This window comes from Euleptes europaea, chromosome 12 (assembly GCF_029931775.1).
Source record: "Euleptes europaea isolate rEulEur1 chromosome 12, rEulEur1.hap1, whole genome shotgun sequence".
Lineage (NCBI taxonomy): Eukaryota > Metazoa > Chordata > Lepidosauria > Squamata > Sphaerodactylidae > Euleptes > Euleptes europaea.
Genome location: NC_079323.1, coordinates 26381160 through 26407116, shown reverse-complemented (window position 1 = coordinate 26407116; position 25957 = coordinate 26381160). Strand labels below are relative to the sequence as shown.

Sequence of the window (25957 nt, the reverse complement as noted above, 5' to 3'; positions counted from 1 at the left end):
ACTGAAGATTCCCTTTATCAATAAAAGGAGGCTTTTGGCGCTGACCCATTATTTAGTTGTCGACCTTGTGGTCAGAGAATGTACCAAAGCACTCTGGAGTGGATGCTTATGAACTTGGGACAAAACTCCAACTGCTTATTTAATTAGGTGCTATGTGGCAACAAATGGTTGACAATCAGCACCTTCAAATTCCTGTGTTCGTTAAAGGGCGGACATGATAAATAATAAAATGCATGTTTTTAAACAATAAATTGGAGAGGTGGTACTGATTAATCATAATATTCCTGTAGCTGATTTTTTTAAAACTCCACAACCCTGATTTATTAGTAGGACTGAAGGAAACAGCTGAACTGAAATGATTTCTGCAATGTTGTTTTTATTTTGTTTAAAAATGCCATTAGCTTTTCAATAGACTTTTCAAAAGTTACCAGTTATATTTTAATGGACTACTGCTTCATATCCTTTCTTTGTTATTTATATTACCAAACATTTTCTTCCAAGAAATATACAGTTCCATAAATCTTGTAAATGTATACTATTGCTCTATATAGCTTTATATATCTCATATTCTTTTAAACTGCCCTTCCTCAAGGGAGTTCAGGATGACATATAAAGCTCTCCCCTCTTCCATGTTATGGTAACAAGGCTATATTAGGTTTATAAAAGGTGCTTTATAAAAGGAAAGGAATGTGGACTACACCAGTGTATACTGGGGTTTTTACCTGTTTGCTCCACTATTACCTTGCTGTTGCTGCATTGTTTTCTACTGATGCAAAACCTTTTTTCTGCATTGTATCTTGCATCATGGCTAATATGCTATGCTTATTCAGATTTCTGTAACTGTGGCCGCAAACTTACTGGTGGCTGCCTTGCAGCCGCAGAGCACAATGCCAACCTGGTAACAGAGCAGCAGCTGCCAAGAGAGGGTTTTGCCCGGCTGCTTCCGCCCTGCCTGAGTGCTGGCTAGGGCTAGGATGCCCCCCCCCAACAGCAGCCTATTGCGGCTCTGTGGAGGTGGCCTCCCAGGGGCTGGGGGTATGAGGCAAACGTGTTGGTATTGTGCCCATCCCCTCCTGATTTAGGCGCCCTCTGCTCAGCCCTCGGCCTTGTTGTGCAAGCATGGTGGACCCTCCCTCCCTCCTTGTGTTCAGAGTTTTATGCTATGCCCCTTTTGTCCCAGCTTTTGGCGTTTTTTTGCTTTGGGACAGATCATAGGGCGGCTGTACCTTTCTGCCTGCCTCCCCATTTTGGGGACCCCCATAAGTGGTCTTGGGGGTCGAGTCCTACTGCAGATGCCCAGCTCAGGGGCTGTTGCACTCCTAGGTGGCGAGGATACCACTTAGAGGTCTGTGTCCATGTGGAACCACTGGCTCACCAGTCCGGGTTTCCCCCAACACTCAGGTTAGGGATACATTTCATCGGCCAACAGAGTGGTCGCCCAACACCTGGATCCATGCCCTATGCTGCGTCAATGTGCCATCTGCTGTAATCAATAAAGCTGTGGCCTTTTCAATCCATATCTCATGTTATTGTATCCTTCCTCTCACCTTATTTCAGCTACAGTGCCACACCTGCCCTTAGGATTGCAAATTCTAGCCCTAGAGCAGTGCTTATTAGATGTGTCTGTAATTTACACTGTGTAATCTGCTTCAAGTCTCAGTGAGACAGGAAGACTACAAAGACAGTAAATAAATAAATAAACTTCATGGCTGAGGGGGGATCTGAACCCCGGTCTCTAAATTCTAGTGCAAGAGTACATCACACTGCAAATTAACCACTTTGCTTTGAGTTGCATTCAAGATGAGAAATAAAGTATAACATTCTGCAGAATTAATGTATGCCAGTTCAGTAAAGCACAAAGGTAATTAATGCAATTCCTGAAATATAGTTGGAAAAGAAAAGGAAGAGAGAAAAGGCTGCAACTGTTAATGAATATTGGTTTTTGTAGGTTATCCGGGCTGTGTGACCATGGTCTTGGTATTTTCTTTCCTGACGTTTCGCCTGCAGCTGCGGCAGGCATCTTCAGAGGAGTAACACTGAAGGACAGTGTCTCTCAGTGTCAAGTGTGTAAGGTAAAGGTAAAGGTCCCCTGTGCAAGCACCTGACCCATGGGGTGACGTCACATCCCGACGTTTTCTAGGCAGACTTTGTTTGCGGGGTGGTTTGCCAGTGCCTTCCCCAATCATCTTCCCTTTACCCCCAGCAAGCTGGGTCCTCATTTCACCGACCTCGGAAGGATGGAAGGCTGAGTCAACCTTGAGCCGGCTACCTGAAACCAACTTCCGTTGGGATCGAACTCAGGTAGTGAGCAGAGCTTTTGACTGCAGTACTGCAGCTTAACACTCTACGCCACGGGGCTCCTGTCAAGTGTGTAGGAGGAGTAATATATAGTCAGAAAGGGGTGGGTTTGGATTTCACACATTAACAGATCACTTCAGGATACAATGATTCCATATTAACATACCACACCCTCATTAGCACATTTTCTTGATACTTATAAGACAATGATTAGCCCATTACCTTTGATACTTTGATACCTTTGATACTTTGATTCAGCTCATACTCCTCCTACACACCTGACATGGAGAGACACTGTCCTTCAGTGTTACTCCTCTGAAGATGCCTGCCACAGCTGATGGCGAAGCGTCAGGAAAGAAAATACCAAGACCACGGTCACACAGCCCGGATAACCTACAAGAACCGATGAACTCTGACCGTGAAAGCCTTCAACAATATGTTAATGAATAAGTAGCAAAGATGAACTGGAGAGTCCAATAGCAATAGAAAAGGTTATGACTGTAAATAAAAAACAGAATGGGTCAACAAAACGATACCTTTAATAAACAGATTTCAAAAAGACACTGTGAGAAAAGGGAAATGGCATGAATACAGAAAAAATGACAGTTCCAGGCACAAAGAACATCAAGACAGACAACACGAAATCTGAAACAATGAAAGAAGCTATAGGGAGTGCACGGCCTTGGATAAAAATGTAAGAGGAAATAAGGGAAGATATAGAGTGGAAGAGAATTTAAAGTCCAAGGCCTTGATTTTTAAAGTTCACACTCAAGATGACAGGTAGCCAGGATACACACCTAAGGATCATAGTGTCAGGAGATAAAAATGTGCATAGTTTGGGCATTTGAAACTTACTGGAGAGGAGGAATGGCGGACCAAAGGCAAGCAAGAGTTAATTAAGTACTCTAGCTGAGCACAAACCAGTGTTTTAACAGTAGATACAAACAGGAGAGGGCTCTTGAAAATGGTGATGAAAGGCTGATGTGGTAAGATTTTGGATGTCCTTATATATGGGAAGGAGAATGAAAGTGAGTGTCACTAATTACTTTAATGCCTCAGACATAGGAAATCACAGTATCTTCAACTGCCCCAATCAAGGTCTCTCATTTAGATTTTGAAGAATGGTCAATACAGAAATCCCTGAGGTACATTAATCATTTGGAGCTTTGTATGTCATAGCCAACAATGAATTGTGGGTATCCAGCACAGTTGTTTCAAACTATGGCTTTCTGTGACTGAAACTAATATAATCAGGTCCACTTAAAGAACCTTCATAATCTTCTGAGTAGCATGCTGTATCTTCATATGCCTAGCAAACACTATAACCTAAAGCATGTCCAGTGTGACTCTAAGTTGGAACAGGATCTTTATTTGGTTGAAGAAGCTTTTATGAATGTTAATCAGAAGTCCCAGAAAACTAGGCAGCCACCTTTACTTCTGTGTTTTTGGAATCCCCATCATGAATACCTCTGTGAACAAATAGGGAAACCTCCTGTCTAAAAGAGAGTGCCATGCTCCAATTCTTATCCAGTTCCCCTTCTCTCTGTTTCTGCTGAATGAGGCTCGTTGCCTGATTTCCCTATATAAGTCTGTGCTTCCGGTATAGGAAGCCATTTCTGACTATTGAGGTCAGCTTTGATCTTTGCCCCTTCTTCACCAAACAATTGAAGTCAAGATAAGCCCTTGTAGGAGCATTCCCTATCTTGTGCTGTTGGGTCATTTCTTTCCCACCGTATGAAATGGTTTATTTTAAACATTGCTGCTAGCTGCCTTAAGAGAGGCTTGTTGTTTGATTGATAGGATAATTGTAAAATATACAACTAAAATATGTTTATAAAGCTGTGCATGTGTTTGTGTTCAGAGACAGGCAATGGCAAACCACCTCAGTCTCTTGCCTTGAAAACCCTATGGGGTGGCCCTAAGTTGGCTGTGACTTGATGGCACTTTCCACCACCATCTGTTTGTATACAAGCAAAGAAAAAAGAAGAATGGGAAAATTGTGGAGTTAAATGCTCTCAGTCTTGTGCTGTTTGATTAAGACGGGTCAACAGAAGATAAACTATCACTACTGTACCACTATTCTGTATCACTACAGAATAGAAAAGCAGCAAGAAAGACATGCATCTTCTGCTTTAGGATACAAAGTTGGGGGGGGGACAGAATGACTGCTACCCCCAATGCCACTGAATTTTATCTCTGGCTGCTATACATGAAGAAATAAAACCATCAAACTAGACCCTACCACTCAAAATAAATGTTTTTTTTTATATATCTGATACCTAGAAAAGAAGGAAAGCCACTGCTTTGAGAATATGGTTTTAGAATTGTTCCTTATGATTTAGTTCTGGTTTTGAAAGGTTTGTTTAAAAATGTAATACTATATCTAAAAAAGGGATGTAAATGAAAACTGTACTGTATACCATCATACTTTTGTTACTATTGCAAGTACCTCAGCAACCAACAGTGAACAAGCTATTTCTGATTTAGGCAGAATTTTCAGCAAAAGGAATCATTGCATGATACATTTGATTGTTGTGTAAGCAAAAACGTATTCTTCTTTTAACAAATGGCTGTATTACAATTATATTTTGAATTACCATGACATGAAATAAGTGCACCCAAACAAGTTAGGAGGTTATGTTGATATTACCTTTGTAAAATGAGTGGGCAAAGCTCTGCTCAGGGATTAACTTGGCAAGGAATCCATGGTTCAAACTTGGGTGAGGGATAGATGGTATGACCACAACTGTGGAGAAAATCATGGAGTCAATTGTGAGCCAGCTACTTATCGTTTGTGGCTTGGTCCACTGTGGATCCATGACAAGAAGTCCTATCTCGCTGAAACATGCAAACATGGAACTCACAGTGTATTTCTCAGGGAGAAATCAAGAGATAGGCAACAACATACCTGCAAATAATGCATCTTAGAAACAATACTTATAGGAAAAGAAAGGTATACATACAAGAGACAAAAGATGGCCAAGAGAGATAAATGAAACCAACACTTTTTTACTCTAGTATTACAACACAATACATAAATGAGAAAACACACTAAATATAAAATAAGGATTTATAATCGGAGGGATATTTGTATTAAGACATTTAACACAGCGATGTTTATTTCACACAACACAGTAAACTAAGCTATAATAACTGGAAAAAAACATGGTTGTGATTGGAACAAAGGAAAACATGAAGTCTAGTTTTATAAGCAATGTGAAAAATTGGCCGTTCAAAGATATACCCCTGAAAATAAATAGGTCTAAACAATTAATAACAACATGCAGAAATATGGCCACTGAATTCAAACCAACCTCACTTGGAATAGGTAAGTATATACATAAACACAGCACAGCAAAACCAAATTCAGTGGAACCCAAAAAAAAATTAGGGCAATAAGACTAATCTTGCAGAGAAATCAAAATTTTTTGATCAGCTGACAGTCTTACACAATTCAATTCAATTCAAAAACCTTTAATGGCATAAGGTAACAATTAATATACATTTCACTCAGATATCAAACAACCATAGAATTATAGTAAAATATATCAGATTTCCCCCAGTTCTCTTTTCAGCGAATCTTTAGGACGTTATTAAGAAATTTGGCCACCTCCACAGTGATGTTGGGAAACACATCTTTCAGTACATTTCAGTACATGTCGTTCTTTAGCTTGATCAGTCAAGCCCATTAAGTTAATAAAAATGGGGTCGATGTATTTAAGCCGAAGGTGCGTATAAAAAGGGCAATAGAAAAGAATATGCCCAATTGATTCTACGCTTCCTAATGCACATGTACAAAGCTTATCATCATAAGCCACTTTTTGAAATCTGCCATATAAGACCGCAGAGGGCATTACATTGAACCTGGCCAGGGAAAAGGCTCTACGCAACAGCCTTACACGATCCTGGAGCACTGGTTTAATCAGACAAATATGTGACCATGCTGTCCATTTCTGCAGCCACCAGCCTCTAATGTACTGTTTCCTATGTGCCTATTCTGGGAAAATTTGCCAATTTCACTGCAGTGATTTAAAAATATTAAATAAGGAGTAAAAAAAATTTAAAGGATATGAAAAAAAACACCATAAAAGCAAATAAAAGCCAACTTTTATATATTAGATTTAATGGGTCTATTTCTCTGTATTATAAACACATAAGACAAGAAGGCCCAAAGAATTTAAATAGTTCTAGCAGTAAACAGCTTTTCGGAAATATCTCAGGCCACAGAGAAACTAGTTAAGCATTTGTAGTTCCTGTTAAAGGAACTTCAAACAACACATTTAGACATATAAAAGCAGTTCTCTGCACAAAAACTGCTATTTCTTTTAGGGTCGGTCCTTCTGACAGTCAACATCTTGCAGTGCACTCTGAAGGTTTCTCCTCTGAAGTTATGCCCAATTGAAATAACAAATGCACAGTGTTAAGAATTGTAATGAAATATATACAGTTAAAAGAGCTGTTTTATTTAAAGAACAAAGATAATTTCTTACCTGAGAGACCTCTTCTCCTCCATAAGCTGTGAGTCAGCCCTAGGATGGTTTGGCCCAATTCTGACTATAGTAGGCATACTAACAGCTCTATCATGCTAAGGGCATGAGACCATGGAGCTACTTCATTACTGTGCAACGATTTTTGTCAATCTGCTACTGAAAAAAAACTGAGGACCTTCTTTTGTCTGGGAAAGAGGTTTCGCAGATAGGAATCTACACAACCATGAAACACCCTAAGATAGAAAAAATTACAACCCTTCCAGAATGACTCATGGCGGAACTACCTTTAATCCAGTCCCTCTGCAATTAACTGCAGATAAAAGCAGTGTCAACCCAAGTCCTTCCAATGTACTTTTCCCATTAGTTTTGGGACTGGACTCACACCACCTAACAAGTAGAGTGGGTCATAATGTTCCCAAGAGATTTACCATATTTTTCGCTCCATAAGACGCTCCTGACCATAAGACGCCCCCCCCACAAGCCCGCCCGCCTCCCAGCTGGCCGTCAGAGCAGGGAACACTGGCTCACGCCGTCCCGATGCGCCCAGCTCTGTGCGCCCCACCCGCCTCCCAGCGCGTCGTCCCGATGCACCCAGCTGTGCGCCCTGCCCGCCTCCCAGCTGTCTGTCGGGGCGGGGAACGCCGGCTCGCGTCGGTCCGGCACGCCCAGCCGGCTGGCGGGAGGGGCGGGGGTTCCTCCGCCCAGCTCTGGGAGTCCTGGATGGACCGGGCTAGGGTCCATAAGACGCACATTCATTCCATAAGATGCACAGACATTTCCCCTCACTTTTGAAGAGAAAAAAAGTGTGTCTTATGGAGCGAAAAATACGGTATTTAAAAACATTTGTCAGCTGCCTTTCAAACTTACAGAACTCAAGGAGGCTCACAACATTTATAAAAATACCCTAAAAGGCCACAATTTAAAATCTTAATTAGGGCTGCCAATAAATAAAAACTAAATTAGTCAAATGCAGTCCTAGATAAAACGGTCTTCAATTTAAGAGATGAAAGGCCAATTGCCCTTTAGGCTTCTAATTGTACACCTTTATCAGAAATGTGAGAGGATTTCTATACTTAACAAAAATAAATATTTTAAGAATATGTAAATGAATCTGCAGGGGAAAATAATCAGTGAAGATAAAACAAATCTTCATAAGTCCTCTGTATCCAAAGTATACCATACGTTTTTCTTACAATGAAAAGGACTGGGCCAAAATGAAGGTAATACTGGTTAGTATGTGATTCAGATAGCATCTTTATGACATGCATATGACAGCTGGCATGAGAACCTGGCCTCTTATAGTAGCTTCTAATGAGTGTGCTAGGCTGGGAACACTAGATGTGGCCCAGGTTATGTTTTCAATCTGATACAATTACTAAAACATTGTGACATTGGCCATGTTTCTCTATGATAAATTTACTAAGTGGGATTATTTGGGTCTTGAGCAGCACCCAGGTGTGAAGGTTATTTTTCTTTTTCTTATTTTTCTTTCTTTCTTAGATTGCGGTCCTCGACGAGCTTGGCATTCCTAGTGGCATGCCACAGATAAAAAGGGATGAACACTATTGTATCCATGCTAATCCTCACATTTACCTTCAGTACAAAATAGCCAGCCAACAGCACAACACTGGCAGAGGAACTGAAGAAAGGCACATCCGTTTATAAAACTAGTGATCTGAATTGAAATAAAAAATGAATTAAAATGCAACAAAAAATGACAAGGAAATCCTTTCTCCTCGATGCATGGAAGCATCTGATTACAAGCCTGGTATTCATTGAATAAGAATTTTGACAGTCTGTCTCCTATAGTCCAAGACAAAGACCAATCCATCCTAGGAATGAGAAGCTGTCTCTGGCTGGAGAAAGCAGAAATATTTTCAAAGCAATGGAGAGAAACAGAGAAGCCATAAACTCATTGACCTTAAAATGTGTTGTTCAGACTTTAATTTTACTCCTAGAGTCATATACCGATAGCCTCAAAAATATGCAACAAACTTGAAAACAGAGGTACCTGTACTTGTTGGTGAATTTATTTCTTGCCTGATATTTCTACCTGCCTGGCTTCCAGACCTTGCAGTTTCACGTTGAGGTTCAAGTATATCCCGATACTTGGAGACCATCAGAACAGAAATGAAGTAAACCACAGCCAAAGCTAAAAACTGAGCCTGTTTGCTATCATCCTATTGAAAAGACAACAAAATGCAATTAAAATATGAATGCCAAATGTATTCAACATTTTTCATATTTTACAAATATTTTTAGCCCAAAAATTATTCTGTCAGTTGCCCAAGGGTTGATACCTAGATAAAAATTATGCATGCAAGTACATAAGCCTATGTATGTTTAGCATGGTACATGGTGGCATCTCACGCATTAACTCATATATACAATACTGCGTTTGTGGCATTTTTACCTCCATCACATATAGGATTCCCCACTCACATCAGTGTGTGAATCAGATCTCAGAGAAACCCACTGCAGTTCTGGGAAATAAAACTGTTACTATAATTATGGTATATATGTCATTTCAAAACCCGACTTGGTGTGGTTACAAACCTCCTAATCAATAGAGTTTCTGCCCCTTTTTATACTTTTTCCTCTTCTAAATTATTACCAGAACCCTAAACAACTCCCTCCCCCTCACAGTCCCTTTTACCTTTACATTCCCTCATGGCCCTTCCTCCTTTTACTTCCTCTTCTATTCTGATACATCCCTGGCTTTGACCTTTACACCTCCAAGCTTCCACCCTCAGGATTCCAAAAATCTCTTGAGTAACTGCCCCTGAATATCTGAAACTACCCCACAGAACACCTGCATGCCAAAAGTGCAACTACTGAATAAAACCTTTGGTACAACTCCTTAACTCTCAGCCTTTGTACAAAGCAAGAATATGTACAAGCGAAATGAACATTCATCCTATTTATCTTCACCTCCAACAGTCTCCTCCTTTGCTGCCTCCCCTATGTCAAATTTTAAACTATAATCTCCATAAGGGATGGGGATTTCTTCTTATACTCTGCAAAACGCCAGCACATTGATGCAGCTATACAAACAATAAGAAAAAAATTGCATTTTCCTGGGATCTGATTAATTTATCTTGTGTTGATGGTGCCTTTAGGGTAAGTATTGAATTTATAGATATCCAGATTATTTGAAAATATCCAAGCAAGGAAATTCTGGAAATCCAAATAAGGAGTTCTAGAAAAATTTAAAGCAGTAGTGAAAATGAAAAAGTAGGAAACCCCTGTAAGTGGCTAATAACTGTGATTATTAAGTGCAGACTCCTAGTTTAGTATCAGTCCTCTACTCATTAACTGCAGCAGAGAGAAGTAAAGACTGTTGTCTTCAAGTCCTGCTTTTTGCTTCTCTAGAGGTGTTGTAGATCACTGCTGGAAACAGGATGCTGAACAAAATGGACCTTTGATCTGATCCAGCAGAGTTCATCTAAATGGTTATTACTGTATGAGTAATTTAACACTTAAAATATGTCAAATATCATGGAATCAAGACACTGGAGGTATGTCCCCATAGGAGAATGTGGTAAAATCTTGGAATTATGCAAGACAAGAAAGAGTTAGAGGTACAGCAAAGTGAGGTTTCATGGAAAAATACAGTGTGCAATTATTTAGTAAGTGCATATGTTTTTATACATTTGTGAATATGGGAATCAGACCATGTGTACATGTGCGTTTCAAACTGCATGTACAAATTATACTTTACTTGCTTGCTACAAACAAGCACTGCTGAATCATAAGGGCTTTGTGTATCAATCATACTGCTGTCTGAAATACTTGAAATATATAGTGTTCTATATAATTCACAGTGGGTAGCCGTGTTAGTCTGTCTGCAGTAGTAAAAAAGAGCAAGAGTCCAGTAGCACCTTAAAGACTAACAAAAATATTTTCTGGCAGGGTATGAGCTTTCGTGAGCCACAGCTCACTTCTTCAGGTATCTTTAAGGTGCTACTGGACTCTTGCTCTTTTCTAATAGCATCCTAGTGCTGTGTGGAAAGAGGGTGCTGGAAAGTTTAAGAATTTTATTAATCCAAGAGTAATTCAGAAATGCTCAAACTAGCAGCTGAAAGTTTAACAAATACTCCGGGACCTCTTCTTTAGAGAGGGGACAGAACAGAGAGATGAAGGTGATGATAGATACTTCTTATAAATGCAAGATATCTAACAGTACTCACCACATCACGAAATACAACTGCTCGCAGACGATTAATGTCAACATCCTGAAGCAGTCTATCAGGATCTTTAATAGGGGATAAATTACCAGGAACGTTGTCCAATGGAGTCTGAACACAGAGTTAAACAGTATCAGGAAGTTCTGGATTCAAATATCCCAATACTACAATTAACCAAATACTTTGTGTCTCAGATACTTTTAATGTAATATACAGAAAACAGGTCTCACAAATAAAATGTGGAACTATAGGAGCTAGATGAGATGGAGATCAAATCTCTGTATACTTATAGAAATAATTTCAATGTTGGATTTGGCAGGGGGCTGGATCAGGACAACAGTGCTGAGACCACTACACTGTTTTTTTCCAAAGCAAAATGTACATTTTTACCAACAGTTACCAGTACAATTAAAGGGACTACTTCTACTACATATGGAACAGACTGAAATAGTTCAGTTATAAGATCTCTGAGGGAAAACTGGGCTACTACTAATGTCCAGAACTATTGCCTGGAATAAATGTCAAACCAACAAAAAACACAGAATTCATTTGATGAAGGTCACCATAAACAAAGTGGTTCACCTTCTCTGCCTAAGTTTCACTGATTACAAACTTCAGAGAAAAAATTAGGCAGACTTATTTTGAAGCCAATATTGGCATTGTAAAGGAATAACCAGGAGGAGATGCTTTTCCAGTTGTAAACAAATGCCCTGGGCACTGAACCAAGTATTTCTTTCACCAGGTGACAAATCATTGCTCTCAGTTTAAAATATGGGATGATGTGTTTTAGGTTTTTTTAATTAATTTACTTTGTAGAGAATGTTATATATTCAGAACAATAGCTTACCTTAGCAGTAGTAGCTGAACTTATACCCTGAAGAGTCTCCTGAGTTTTACTGCTGATTAGTGAAGATTTGTTGACCCTGTCCCTCTGCCTTTGCCGGCATTCCAAACAGTTTCTCACAGCAACACAACAAACTGTAAGAGTTTAAAGATATCACATCAGAGTGTCTAATACAATAATCATGTTAATTAATCAGCAGATCAATAAATAACATTTCAAAGGGACCATTAAACAGAACAATCAGTCTTTGGGACTTAACAAGACAAGACACTGCCAGATCCATGAATCCAGAATGTCTTCTCTTGGTAAATGGCAGTGGGGGCGGGGCGGGGGGAGGCTCAGAGCAGCAGCATTAGAAGGAAGGGTTTAATCTGGATTGGTACTTCAGCATGGGTGGAAGGGAGTTAACTCTTTTTCTCTTTATGACATTTTCCTGACTTCACACACCCTATTTGAGGTCAGCACAAATGACATGGGAGGGAAGAGTTCTTAAAAACTAGTAATACCATGCTGATTTGTTTTTTTTTTTAAGATTTTGGATGGTTCAGTTTTCTAAATTTTCTAAAGAAATAAATTTATGATGTATGATCAGGATAATATAAAATTTAATTTGACTCCTGGCAATCATTTATTTTTAGGAGGAAAAAAATGGACTACAAAGGACTCAAAGTGGCTAACATGATAGTTTAAAACATACAGTTTCAATTAAATGTAACAAAAAACAAGACACCAGCCAGTGCCAGAAAACTGCCAACAAATGTACTGACTAAACGCCCTCTGAAAGAGTTTTGCCTTATGCTGTTTCTTAAAACCGTCAGGAGTTTTTGCCTTCCTGGCATATTCAGGAAGGCCATTCTACAGTGTGGGAACCATGACTTAAAAGGTCAAAAAGAGGAAGTTTCAACAAGCTTTTAAGATGGGACAGAAAGAAGATCAGAGCCACAACATGGGTTCATAATTGGGAGACATGGTTCTTTGAATATGTTGGGTCCTGGGCTGTAAAGTTAAGACCAGCATCTTTAGTTCAACTCAGAAACAAATAGATGGTCAATTTTTTATTTAAAAAAATAAGTGAAATATTTGCTGACTGACTCACTCCAGACTGTAATCAAACTGCCACATCATGCACCTAGGTCAGTATCCTAGTTTTCTTCAAGGGAAGCCTCATTTACAGAGCACTACAATGGTCCTGCCTTAAGGTTACTTTAGCATGGATCAGAATAGCTAGGTCAGCCAAGTCTAGGCAAGAAACTAACCTCCATGTGCAAAGAAGAGGTTGTGAAAAAAGCTTTTTTAGCTACCACGTTCACCTGCTCAAACAAAAGAAGTAGGTCCAACAGAACAAACTCTTAACTGAATTCGACAAAGATAAGCCAACCCCATCAAAGGTGGGGAACAAGGTATCATTACGCCATCAGTCTTGCTAACCAGCATCTCCTCTGTCTTGTCTGGATACAGTTTCAGTTTGTTTTCCCTCAAGCACTTGACCATGGCCAATGGATACTGGCCTAGAGCAGACATGGCTGTCTCTGTAGGCTTAAAGAGATAAACCATTAGGCTTCAACCACCCTACTCCAAAGCTTCAGGAAATCTCATTCAATGCTCTTAGGCAAATATTAAAATGTCTTAAGCCTTGCAGAACACCTTAGTTTAAATCCCACACCTCTGGTTCAGAATCCACATCACACAGGCTGCTAGCAAAAAAATGTAAACCATTTAAGCACTTTCCTTTCACCATACACCGACCACTACAATAAAAATGAGCGGTCAGCTATGTTGAAGGTAGCTGAAAGATCCAACAAAATTAATATCAAGCATTTTCCCTATCAATCTGTTAAGAGGAAATCATCCACCACAGCAACCAAGGCCACTTCTTTTCCATAGCAAGGCCCGTAGCCAGACAAAAAAAGGATACATGTACAGAGCCTTCAAGAAAACCCTAGTGCATCAAAAATGATACCAATGGCACCATAGGGGGAATAATTAAATGTTCTGCAGTTGGACAAAACTAATCAATTGCACAGGTGTGGGATGGGGGACATATGGTCCAGTGATAGAACATGGGGAAATGATCTCAGGAACGCTGTTAATCACAATATGAACATGAATCAGCAGTGTAATGTGGCTGCAAAAAAGGCTAATTGATGACAGTTATATTAATATAAGCATAGTGTTCGAATTAGGAGATGCAAAAGTTCCACTCTACTCTCTACTAGTCAGTGTTCTCTTCAGATACTGTGTTCCATTCTGGACAGGAAGACAAAGAGGATAGTTAGGATTCAGAAAGACGTCTTTATAAGGAAAGGATGAAGCTTAGGGAAAAGCAGACTGAAGGAAAACACAATAGCACGCCTGAAATATCTGAAGGGCTGTGTCAGAGGACAGCAGAGACAACTGCTCCAGACAGCAAGACTAGATTGAATAAGCTTGTTACATGAGAAAAGATTTTGATTGAGGTAATGTAAGAGCAATTCAGAAATTAAACCAGCTGCCTAGAGGGGTTGTGACCTCGCTGGAGGTTTTTCAAACAGAAGTGGGACAGCCATCTCTCAGGGATACTCTAGCCTTGCATTTCTTGCATTGTGCAGAGGGAAGTACTAGAAAGCAACTCTATAATTACATGATTCCATAGTAAGCAAGTAGATGAGGACACAGAGAATCATAGAATAGGAAGGGACTATTTAGTCCAACTCCCTGCACAATGCAGGAAATATTAGAATTGCCTTATGACATGTTGTCAGAAGGCAATTCTAATATTGATACTGATGTCAAATGTGACAAGGAGCAAGAAATAGGGTCACAAGGAGAATGATAGAATGACTGGAACCACAATATTTAGGAACAAATTATTATCAAAAATTATAGCCGATACTTGCTTTAAAAAAACTACTTAAAAAGTACACATAAGTGAGATTTGGAAACTGTAGATTCTCATATAATGCCACTTTGATTTGGCTGTGTCTTCCCTCACAGCCAAGAATCATCCTTCAAAACAATAACAACTCTATTTTAACATCTTTAATTCTATTGTAAAGTTAATCAATTGTATATCCTTCCATTAATATTCCTTTGACTTGTAGATTCCTCTGAGGGCTGTGCTGTTGCTCATTACTTCCAACACAATGTAAATTAGTTGACATCATTGATTTAAAATACAAATTATAGTTTGCATATAATGAATCAAAGAAGATGGGGTATATGAAAATAAGGCTTTTATCAGACTCTTCTTGGATCATTAGGATTTTATTAGAATAATGAGCATGTTAATACACAGTCATATTACTCAAGCACAAATATTAAAATTATAGTAAATTCCCGTTTAAGATGATTCAGCCCACTTTCTTTACATCTCATAGTATATAACACATTTTTATCAATGTATGCTGAAACTCATGCAACAGAATAAAACATTCATGGAGAAGTCCCAACAGCTCAGCTACCAAAAGAAGACTTGTTCCCTTTACCCTATTTAATAATCCCTGTTTATAATCTCAGCTAGATACAGTTTTCTTCAAATCATTACACTGACGTAACTGAAATGGTAAAACTATGAATAATTCTCACTGCAGGTGATGTAATGACTGTTAATTGCCATGATGCCATATGACCAATATACAAGCATATTCAACTGTTGTTGGTTCTATGTTTTTGGGATGTCAAGCTGCTGGAGGAAATTCCTATGCCGCCCCCCCCCCCCAAAGAGTGGGGAGCTGCAAGATGTAGTCTTAAGAAAAAGCGAATATTTAAAAGATGGACAGTTTAATTCTTTTCACAAGCCTTCCTTTAGAATTTTATTCATTTAGAAACTTGAATACCAAATATGAGAACATTTAGACATACAATGGTACCTCTAGAGAAACAACTTCACCCATGAATATCGTTTCAGAGGTTAGCTGTAAAGAGAGTTTCAGGAGGTAGACTTGTATCTGATGAAGGGAGCTTTGACTATTGAAAGTTTAGACCCCAGAAATATTATTGGTCTCTAAGACGCTTCTAAACTCAAATCTAGAAACTTCACCCATATTAATGACCCCAGTACAACAACTCAAAGTTACTCAAACTAGGTCAACTTCTACACATATTTCTTCACTGAATCTTATTTTTGTTGATCTGTAAGTAATTATTTAATGCACTGAGGTGTTCCGTGAAAACTTACCAAGCCTTAGGCACTGTCGCATTAAGCCTCCAGAAGACATGTTTTTTTCAGCTTCAATTTCACTAAAATTTAGTGAGCTAGCAAATACTAGTACATCAACCATAGCCATCAGGCGGCTGAGGAAAGTCACAGCGGTCTCTGCCGACATACCCTGAGTTACTTCAATATTCTCCAGTTCAGTCTTTAAGAGAAAATAAATTGCATTAGACTTTTAAATCAATCATGTCAATTAAATATTTTTGTAGATTTTCTTACTTCAAATTGTTTATAATGAAACTCAAAACAACCACTACAGAAATGAGTTTATATCTGCATGCCGTATAGGGTGATGTAAAATCCCTTTACCATAAAGAAAATGAATGCTACTTATATGAGCCAATGAGCAGGGTAATATGGATGCACTGGACACAAGACAGGAAGGATTCCCTCTTTTGCCTGCATGTTATTTACTAGTGTGAAAGACAGGAGAATAAGCAGCTGTATCTTCCTGTAGAGCTAGAAATAGGATGCTACACAGCTTGCATAGAATAGTGATGGGATTCAACGTCTGAGGCATGCTCAAAAAAGCATCTTTTCCATATATGGATATTACACAAAGAACAATTAATCTTACTCCCACATCATCACAAGAAATAAAGCAGACTATTGCCCTCAGAACAAAACCACAGTCTAGCATTTAGACCAGGCCAATTCCTTTATCTGATAAAGCATGCTGGCCCATGAAAACATATACCACAAAAAAAAAGCTACCTAAAAGATGTCACTAGATCTATAATTCTTAAGTAATTCATGTAATTACATTTCAAAAACAATCCTATGACAAACGTATAGGTGGAAGCTGCAGCAGAACCACTGAGCACTATAATTTTCCGTGGAATTTTGCACACAGAAAACTCTAAAACTCCGCTCAGAGGAACATGACTGGAAAATACACCCTAATACAACTCTTCTACCAAAACATACTAAGGGCCCTGTACCATAAAGTATCAACTGTTCTAGTAGACACTCCAACAAAAATAGTATTATTATCACCATATACCTAATATGATGCATCTAGAATGGCATAACGTAGATTAGTATATGTAGAGCAACAAACATATCACAAATGTAACTTCAGTTGGAACCCTTAAATTTCCTATATTTATAACTTTAATGCCATTAAATAGAAACACCCCAAACTGATTTTAGTGAGGTGAAATTATGATCCAATGTGTTTAAATGGTAGATGTTTCAGTTTTCTGTAGAGTTTGTATTTTTGACCAGTTAAATTCACCAGACAAGTTTCACATGTTGAAATGGCACCAAATTCTCATTCTCAAAAGTTTCCAAGGAAAAATGTATGCTTGCTGATCTTATTTTTCCCTTCTACTGCAATGCCTGGGTGGAGGCTCTCTTTATTCCTACTGATCCTAGTCAGACAGCATGCCGGAAATGCAATGATGTCACATATAAGTAATCAGATACAGAGACATAACATCATCAACACCGTTCAGTTCAGAATTGGTGTAGTGAGTGGAGAAGCATTCCTGTGGCCAAACTAGCCAAGTCATTCAGGTCATGCAGTGATTTCACGTTAACGCATGAAAAGATAGGGAACGTAGTAGATGGGCACCAGTTTTCCAGGGAGATTATTCAGCTGCATGTTCTATACTACAGGTTTAATGTACTAGAACTGGATTGGGATTAGAGAACATTAGTCTGTTTGCCTTAGTGACAGAGGATGTGTTAATTCCAACAAGCAAATATTTTTACATCCTTAAATGTTCATAAAAGCCACTACCTCCCCTCCATTGATTCAACTCTCAATATCAGCACTGACCATGCCTTTCATAAACAGCAATAGATCTTTTACTGTGTAAATGCCAATATTTCAAGTAAACTATAATTAAGTTACCTGGGCTACTTTACTTTCTGCTTGACATTTATCATCGGCATTGTTTAATTTCGCATCAATGTTTTAATTCTGCATGAGTGTTTTCTTAGAAGCGATAGCATTACCCTGCCAATTACCCTGGCCCAAAAATCCCCTTTCATGTGCAATATGGAGACTCTATACACAGAACAGCTTTTCCACATGTGCAAATGCTTGTGAAATACCAGTGAACACAGAAAACATGCAGAGCAATGTGCAAAGGTGATACAGTGCAGTCTGTCCTCCTATGTCATGATGTATCCGAATAAAAGTAACACAGGTACTATCTCTTTTGAGAGTGGTATTTATGGATTAATCCCAATGTTATGTTAAAATGTGATATATATTTTGGGACAGTTTGATAAAGTATATAAAACATGATTTACTCCAGTCTAGGAAAAATCTGAAAAACTGAAAAACACACAAAATTTAAAAAACCAAAACCAGATTCTAAATGCAAAAAAACTGAAATGTGAAGCAGTAATACTAACCTTGGAACCCTGGACATGCAACAGACAAAGCAGACAACAAATAACAACAAAAAGAAAAAGAATTGTTACAATCAAATGAAAATACAATGCAAAATTGAAGCTAAATACCTTTAAACCAAAAACACAACTTGTAACTGGAATATATCCCTTTTAAAAAGTGATTACTTGAAAACATGCCATCTAAATTTCAAGCTTTAAATTACAATCACCACCACTATTTGACACTGTATTCAATATAAGTATCATTCTGAAAAATATTCCTAGTAAATTATTACTTATATAAAAGAGTAAATACAATTTGTAAGGAGGTCGTGAATAATTTTCCTAGAAGTATTATCCTGCAGAAAGAAAAAAAAATCTACCACAGCAATAGCGTTCACAGGTCAGCTGCAGTACTGTGAAGTGCATTTTGTCAGTAATTTGGATGACCCAGATGGTTATCTAACATTTATTACTAGAACAACAGTTACGTACAGGCTAGAATATCTCTACATTTTAAATCAAATTTAAACAGCTTGGATCCAAACAACTATGAAGCTACTTTTACGTGCTCATAGGTCAGACTTAATTTTCTTACTGTCTGGCAGACTGTTTTTGAAACTCAATAGGTACTTCCAAATAACAGTTTGTGAAATTACATGGACAGGGATATTTTATTCATTTTTATACATTTTTATTTATCTTTGGATGTAGCCTGTCCTCCATCCCGGCAGAGGCCAGGCTCAGAGCTGTTCACATCAGATAATATATATATATATATATATATATATATATATACAATAAATATACAGGAAAATTCAACAATGGTTAAAAATTGCACACGTGCCATTTCCCCAACATAATCTGGGCCCCTCACTACTGGTTTAAACTTTTGAAAAAGACATAAGAGATCCTGATCGTGGATATCTTGCCTTTACATTTAAAAAAATAAATACACAATTTAGAATGAATATCCAAAAAATTCTAGTTCTGAAACTTATTATAACATAGGAAACAAGAAATTATAATTTTGACCTTAATATTATGCTAGTTACATTCACTTTAAAAGAACTGTTCTGCCAAGTAAATGAATAATAAACCACCACTTGAATTCAGTATGGCATACACAAATTAGTTATGAGACACTAAGTTAGTATTTCAAATGCCTCAGGAAAAACTGCTTTTTCTTGTAAAGAACAAACGCTGATGAAAGCAAGGTATCTGACGCACTGTTCTTAACATGCAGTATTTAACTTGCCCACTAGATGGAAATATTGTACTTACAGTTGGGGATGTTGCTGCCGATAACAAAGGTAGAATTCCTCCACAAGCAATGATAATATTGTCTACCATTTGGGAAATTAGGTGGATAGTATTATGTACAAAAATAATATTTTCATTGCTATTGACAAAGTCCATCACAGATTTTGTTGAATGGCTGCAAAAATAAATTTAGAAAAATAGGTTAGAAAAGCACAAAGATCCAAAGCTACTCAGATTTGTAAAAAGAAAGGAATGAAATCAAAAAGTACTGTACATTTAAGGCAGCCTTCCGAACTAATAACAACAAATCTAACCCACTAAATGCCCCTCCTTTTTCCAATCCAGAAGAGAAGCTCAACTAATCTGTTGTGTTCACACCAGATCAAAAGATATAATTGCCATTAGTTATCTAGCAAGTGCATTTGTGGACGCATGGTTGAGAAGCTATCAGAAGCCTGAAAAACAGAAGTCACAATACAGATGTTCTACATGGATACCATTCTCAGTGGAGCAAGATCTAGGCATGTCAGAGGTATGCTGGTGGCCTCTGCTCTCCCTCTGATGTCCCCTTTAACAGCTGGAAGGAGAAGTGGATTCAGGGGTGCCTTGTTGCTGCTTGCTCTTAATCCTTTCTAACTAGGATAGGAATTCACCCTTCACATTGTTGCGTAACAGTGGCCAGTAGTTTATACTACCTCCTATTAATGCATGTTGCTAGCATGAACAGGAACATGTACTTTGATGCTGACTAAAGAGCTGCAAGTATTACTGAAAATCCAACACTTTCCATAAACAGCTAACAATGAGGTAAATGAGGTATTTCTTTAGAACCTGGGTATTTCTTTTCTATGAGTGATTTAAAGTCACAATCCATGAACAATATAAAGTAATAGGTGAACAGACTCTGACTTCATTGCAAATACAGTTAAACCAATGGAATAGTATATGAATTAAAAAATTATGACTTAGTTCAATTTGAATGTTAGCATGGTTCTAACTGGCAAAAAGAATCACAGAATATTAAATGTTAAGATGGATTCATGCAATCAACTGCACCAAAGCCATAACATTCATCTGTTCTTATATTACTAAATTTACTAAAATCTGGAATGTTACTTTCTCAATGATAGGAAAAACACAGCTACTTCAAGTCAGCAGAAAGCATAAACTGGGACACTTCTGCTCCCCACTTCTAACAAACTATTTTAAATGCTTTTCAACAATATGATCAGTCCTGCATTTACAGTTATTTTATTAATAGTTTTATTAATAGTTTTCATGATTCTTTTAAGAACTAGATCGTGTAGGATCACAATCACAAGGATGCTTTTAGACTGAAATGATGGAATGCCTTTTATTTGGTATAGAAATGATAAAACAAAAGTTCTCTGGATCCACAAAAGCACAACAACTGTGTAGTAGGATTTATAAGGACTTCAATAAGTTCTCTGTAAGCTGATTAGCAGCTGCCATACTCAGTGTACAATAGTCATGATTATGTCAAAGCTCTATCAACTGAACAGCATTAGAAGAGGCATGAATTAAATGAGCCATTAAAAGATCTCTTTGTGATCTTAGGCATGCTTGCCACAGGTATATTCTTAAATCACTAGTAAGATATCAATCATTATGTACTCCCTACTTTCCTGAGTAATGAGAAGTTCCAGAGGTAGTGCCTAACTGGATTGGCGCAAAAATTCACTTTGAGAACCCCAATAACTACAACTTGTTCCTAAACCACAGCTCAGCATTAAAGCCAAATAACTGCCTGCAAGTCTTATAAAAGAACATAGAACATTTACAGTACAATTAATAAGCATAGCTGCCTAGCAAAGTTAACATGGACTGGATCCTACAAATCTCTTCTGCAAACAGTGAAACCTGCCTCTTGAACAAAAAGCCTTCCTCCAGCAGAACACAGCTCTTCTGCCAGAGGAAGGGGCCTCCATTAGCAGAATGGATTCATAGGATTCAACTCTATCTAATCGTGTTTTCACAAGAGAAATAAAATAAGGCAGTATAAGAATCTATTGCATCGTACCTTCTCCAAACATGCACATCAGTTTCTAAAGCAAACAGCAAATCTGTTAGTAGCCTCTGGTGCATTGGGGACCATTTAAATTCTGGAATACGAAACATTGTTGTTCGAGGACCTGGACTGAACTGTCGCCTTTGCTCTTCTGTCATCGGCATTCCTCGAAATCCCAAGTCAACGCGCAAATCTCTATCCTGTTGTGTAATAGGCCGACCTTGCACAGCCTAAATAAGTAGTGAATTATATTTGCATATCCATAAAATGTTCAATAAAACATCTGGCACATAACACAGTCCAAGGGAAACAGGAAACATAGTTTGACACATGCACCCCACTCCTGTTATTTCTTTTTCAGTTAAATAAAGTTACAGAAGTGATATGAATAAACAAGTCAACTCCTACTTAAAAAAAAATTGACCATAGTTTGGTAGATTGTTCAGATTTGTGTATTTTAATGCCAGGACACATGAAGCAAAGAATACAGAGGAGTTACAAACTGCTAGATCTCAGCAATTAAAATAATATTTTATAGGTATTATATCTGAAATCCAATGTCAAAATGCCATGATGCTGTTAATACATACCCTTGTAACTTTCCTCATGTTTTAAAATGATGGACCATTATACAATCTGGCAGGAGTTAAAAGAGAACATAAAGCCTGTGAGCTTGTTCACAAAGGCTAACTATGGGCTTGGGAACCTGCATTTCAAAGATATGGCATTTAATGGTCAATCTTCCAATTCTGAATAAGATAGTTGGAAATGTGTTCTGCCTGGAGAGGAATCTTTTAGGCAGATTGTGAGAGGGGGGGCAGGAAAGGATGAGTCAGTGCTTGGTTCTTGTGGCCCTTTCCTACATGCCCGGGGTAATGCCGATCGCCACTTTGGGGTCAGGGAGGAATTTTCCTCCAGGCCAGATGAGCCAGGGATTCTGGAGGGTTTTTGCCTTCCTCTGGGCATAGAGCAGGGGTCACTGGGGGAATAGGGGAGTGAAAGTAGTTGTGAATATCCTGCATTGGACTTAGACCGGATGATCCTCGAGGACCCTTCCAGCTCTTTGTTTCTTCACAACTTAATGTTTCACTCCATAGTCTTGTCCTGAACATCAAGTTTATGTCAGTTTATTGAGGCTTTAAACGGATTCTAGATAGCTTTTTAAAAATAAATAAATATATTATTATTCCTTATAAACATTTCTTAAGTTGAACACATGAAGCTGCCTTCCACTGAGTCAGACCTTTGATAGAACAGGGTTAATACTGGTTCTTGTGGGTTATCCGGGCTGTGTAACCGTGGTCTTGGTATTTTCTTTCCTGACGTTTCGCCAGCAGCTGTGGCAGGCATCTTCAGAGGAGTAACACTGAAGGACAGTGTCTCTCAGTGTCAAGTGTGTAGGAAGAGTAATATATAGTCAGAAAGGGGTTGGGTTGAGCTGAATCACTGTCCTGCAAAAAGTATTAAAGGTAATGTGCTAATCATTGTCCTGTAAGTATCAAGATAATGTGCTAATGAGGGTGTGGTATGTTAATATGGAACCATTGTATCCTGAAGTGATCTAATAATGTGTGCAATCCAAAGCTAATCTGCATGCCTATTGTTGACTGTAGTCTTTGTTAGTCTGGAGGTTTTCAGGACAGGAAGCCAAGCCTTATTCATTCTTAAACTCTCTTCTTTTCTGTTAAAGTTGTGCTGATGTTTATGAATTTCAATGGCTTCTCTGTGCAATCTGACAAAATAGTTGGTAGAACTATTAATACTGTCTATTAATATTAATAAACTATTAATAACAAACTATTAATAACTATTAATTATAGGTTAATACTGTCTTCTCACTGGAAGCAGCTCTCCAAAGTCTCCACTGTAGCTCTTTCACATCACCTACTACCTGGCCCTTTTAATTGGAGAGGCAGGAGATTGAAGATGCAAAACCTTCCGCATGCAGATTCTCTTCACAACCCCTCCCCGGGGAGAGACTTTTGACTTTTATGTACAGTTGGTTCTAATTTATTTTTATGTAAAGTACTTGAAGCACCATATGATATGTGGATTTATATTTTAAAAACGAAGATCTTGCTTTAAAATAAATGGCTTGTGGTACTGAGGGTATTTTAAAAACTAAAACTAACAAACATCAGGGGGAAAAGCAACCTTTATGTTTGGGTTAACCAGACTTTGAAAGATAGCATAAAGAACTGCCACAGCACTTTGCTTGCTCATAAGTAATTTGAATGTCCATTTGCACAGTTCCAGCTACAGGTATACCAAATGGGGAACCCACAAAGACTTGCCAATGGGAGGGATCTCATTTCCCTGTCTCCGCTCCACTTCCTCTTTCCTTCCTCTAGGCAGCTCCATAGCCTTACCTTTCCCTGCTTCCTTCTCTCCTTCCTACCCTGCTTTTCTCCACAATGGGGACACAAAGTAGCTACATCATTGTTCTCTGCTCCATTTTATCCTCACAACAACCTTGTGAGGTAGGTTAGTTTGAGAGCATGTGACTGGCCCAAAGTCACCCAGTGAGCTTCCATTGAAGAATACGGATTTGAACCTGGGTCTCCCAGATCCTAGTCTTAAATTCTAACCACACTGACTTAACATGGGGTGGCTGCTGTTGAACAGCAGCAAGCAGTCAGTGCTTTGCGAGTTATGCAAGTTGTGCGGTACCAAGTTGCCTGATGGCTGCTACTAGGTCTGGCCCCAATGAGGCCTCCCCTCAAAGGCCAAAGCAGACTGAAAAGGGCCCTGACCTTCTACCTACCTTTTACTGACAAAAACAAGGCTTGAATACAGTTGTGGTTGCCCTGCAATGGCCATTAAGGGCATCTGTTGCTTAAAGCTACAGGCACTCCTTTTATCATGGGGGGGGGAGTTAACTCCCTTTTTTAATTTCAGATGTTTCTGCAAACCTGGGGCTTTTCTCAGGTTTGTAGAAAGATCTGTCTTGTCTGCCCATGGCTCCGATCTCCAGATTTAAATAGCCACAGATGAGGCCATGTTGAAAATAATGTACAGAGATGACAGTTCTGAACCATACTATGCAGCTACATTACAGTCAATGGGTAAAATACTGCTAATTTTTAAGAAACCTCTGGTTATTCATATCATTCTCTCAAGGTAATAATTCAATTTATTTATTTCACCAAAGGAGAAAGAAGGCATAATAGCTAGATGAATAAGGATAAACTCTACTTAGCAGAGAAACTAAGAAGTGGCAGACTTGTGAAGCCTATGATAGGACTGAATAAATACTGCATTAGCAGAAGGATGCATGTTATCTGTCATTGGTCTAAATGGAAAAAAATAAGAAAAGCCAATTTGCTAAAATATTTCAAGCAGAAGGAGAAACGCTTTTAATTAGTCCAAGTCAAGCAGAGTAAGGTTTTAAAGTTGACTTAACTGTCCTGAGCAGGGACTAGCTTTAGTATAGAAAGAATAGTTATAATTTATTTTATAGTAATGCAGTATTTTGTTGTGCAAAACAGATCTAAATAATTTAATGCAACTGTACACTTAGTACCACTGATTTCCTTCTGAATTATCACATCGACTATTGAACGGCAAAATGACTATTAAGGATCCAGTCCTGGCACTTTGTGGAATACTTGAAAGTGCTACCACACAAATTTCTGACACCCACCCTTTCCTGTAAGTGGAAGCAGTTACTATATCAAAAAGGACACACTTTCAACGAGATCAAAAGAAAGAACAAAGCTAAGCTGTAACTTTTTTTTCTTTCACAAAGGAGGCAGGGGAAGAGACAAGATTCAATACTTGTCAGTACTGGAAGATATAACAAGAAAGAGTTTACGATTTATTCTCCATGTTGAAAAAATTGTTAGGAAGTTAGGGGTAAAAGCTTAGTATCTGTGCACACACACGATATGAACTCAGATATTCTAACTCGGACCTTTTCGGATAATATTTCCTGATATTTCCAGTGGGGTAGTCTTGTTAATCTGCTGCAACAAAAATAAACAAGAGTCTTCCAGCACCTTTAAGATTAATTTTATTCCAGCATAAACTTTCATGGACCAGAACCCACTTCTTCAGATTCTCACTATGCTGTTATGCTAAATGAGTAAATAAATATGCAGCAGTGGTGAAAACTGCTGTCAAGTCACAGGCAGCTTATGGCGACCCTGTAGTGTTTTCAAGGCAACAGATGTTCAGAGATGTTGCCTGCCTCTGTGTAGCAAACCTGGACTTCCTTGGTGGTCTCTGACCAACTCAGCCAACTCAGCTTAGCTTTCCAGATCTGATGAGATTGGTCTAGGCTGGGCCATCCAAGTCAGGGCAAATAAA

At 38.4% G+C, this 25957-nt stretch overlaps 1 protein-coding gene across 2 annotated transcripts in view; it reads right to left on the bottom strand.

Moving 5' to 3' along the window:
• Window positions 1-25957, bottom strand: part of NBEA (neurobeachin) — a 433179-nt gene that overhangs the window by 320659 nt on the left and 86563 nt on the right. For both annotated transcript variants that reach the window (XM_056858518.1, XM_056858519.1), the window contains exons 23-29: window positions 21662-21879; window positions 19642-19795; window positions 15976-16156; window positions 11823-11953; window positions 10979-11086; window positions 8800-8968; window positions 4949-5044 (exon numbers count right to left, since the gene is read on the bottom strand). In XM_056858518.1, coding sequence (XP_056714496.1) covers window positions 4949-5044; window positions 8800-8968; window positions 10979-11086; window positions 11823-11953; window positions 15976-16156; window positions 19642-19795; window positions 21662-21879 — 1057 coding nt within the window. The remainder of the gene's footprint in view (window positions 1-4948; window positions 5045-8799; window positions 8969-10978; window positions 11087-11822; window positions 11954-15975; window positions 16157-19641; window positions 19796-21661; window positions 21880-25957) is intronic.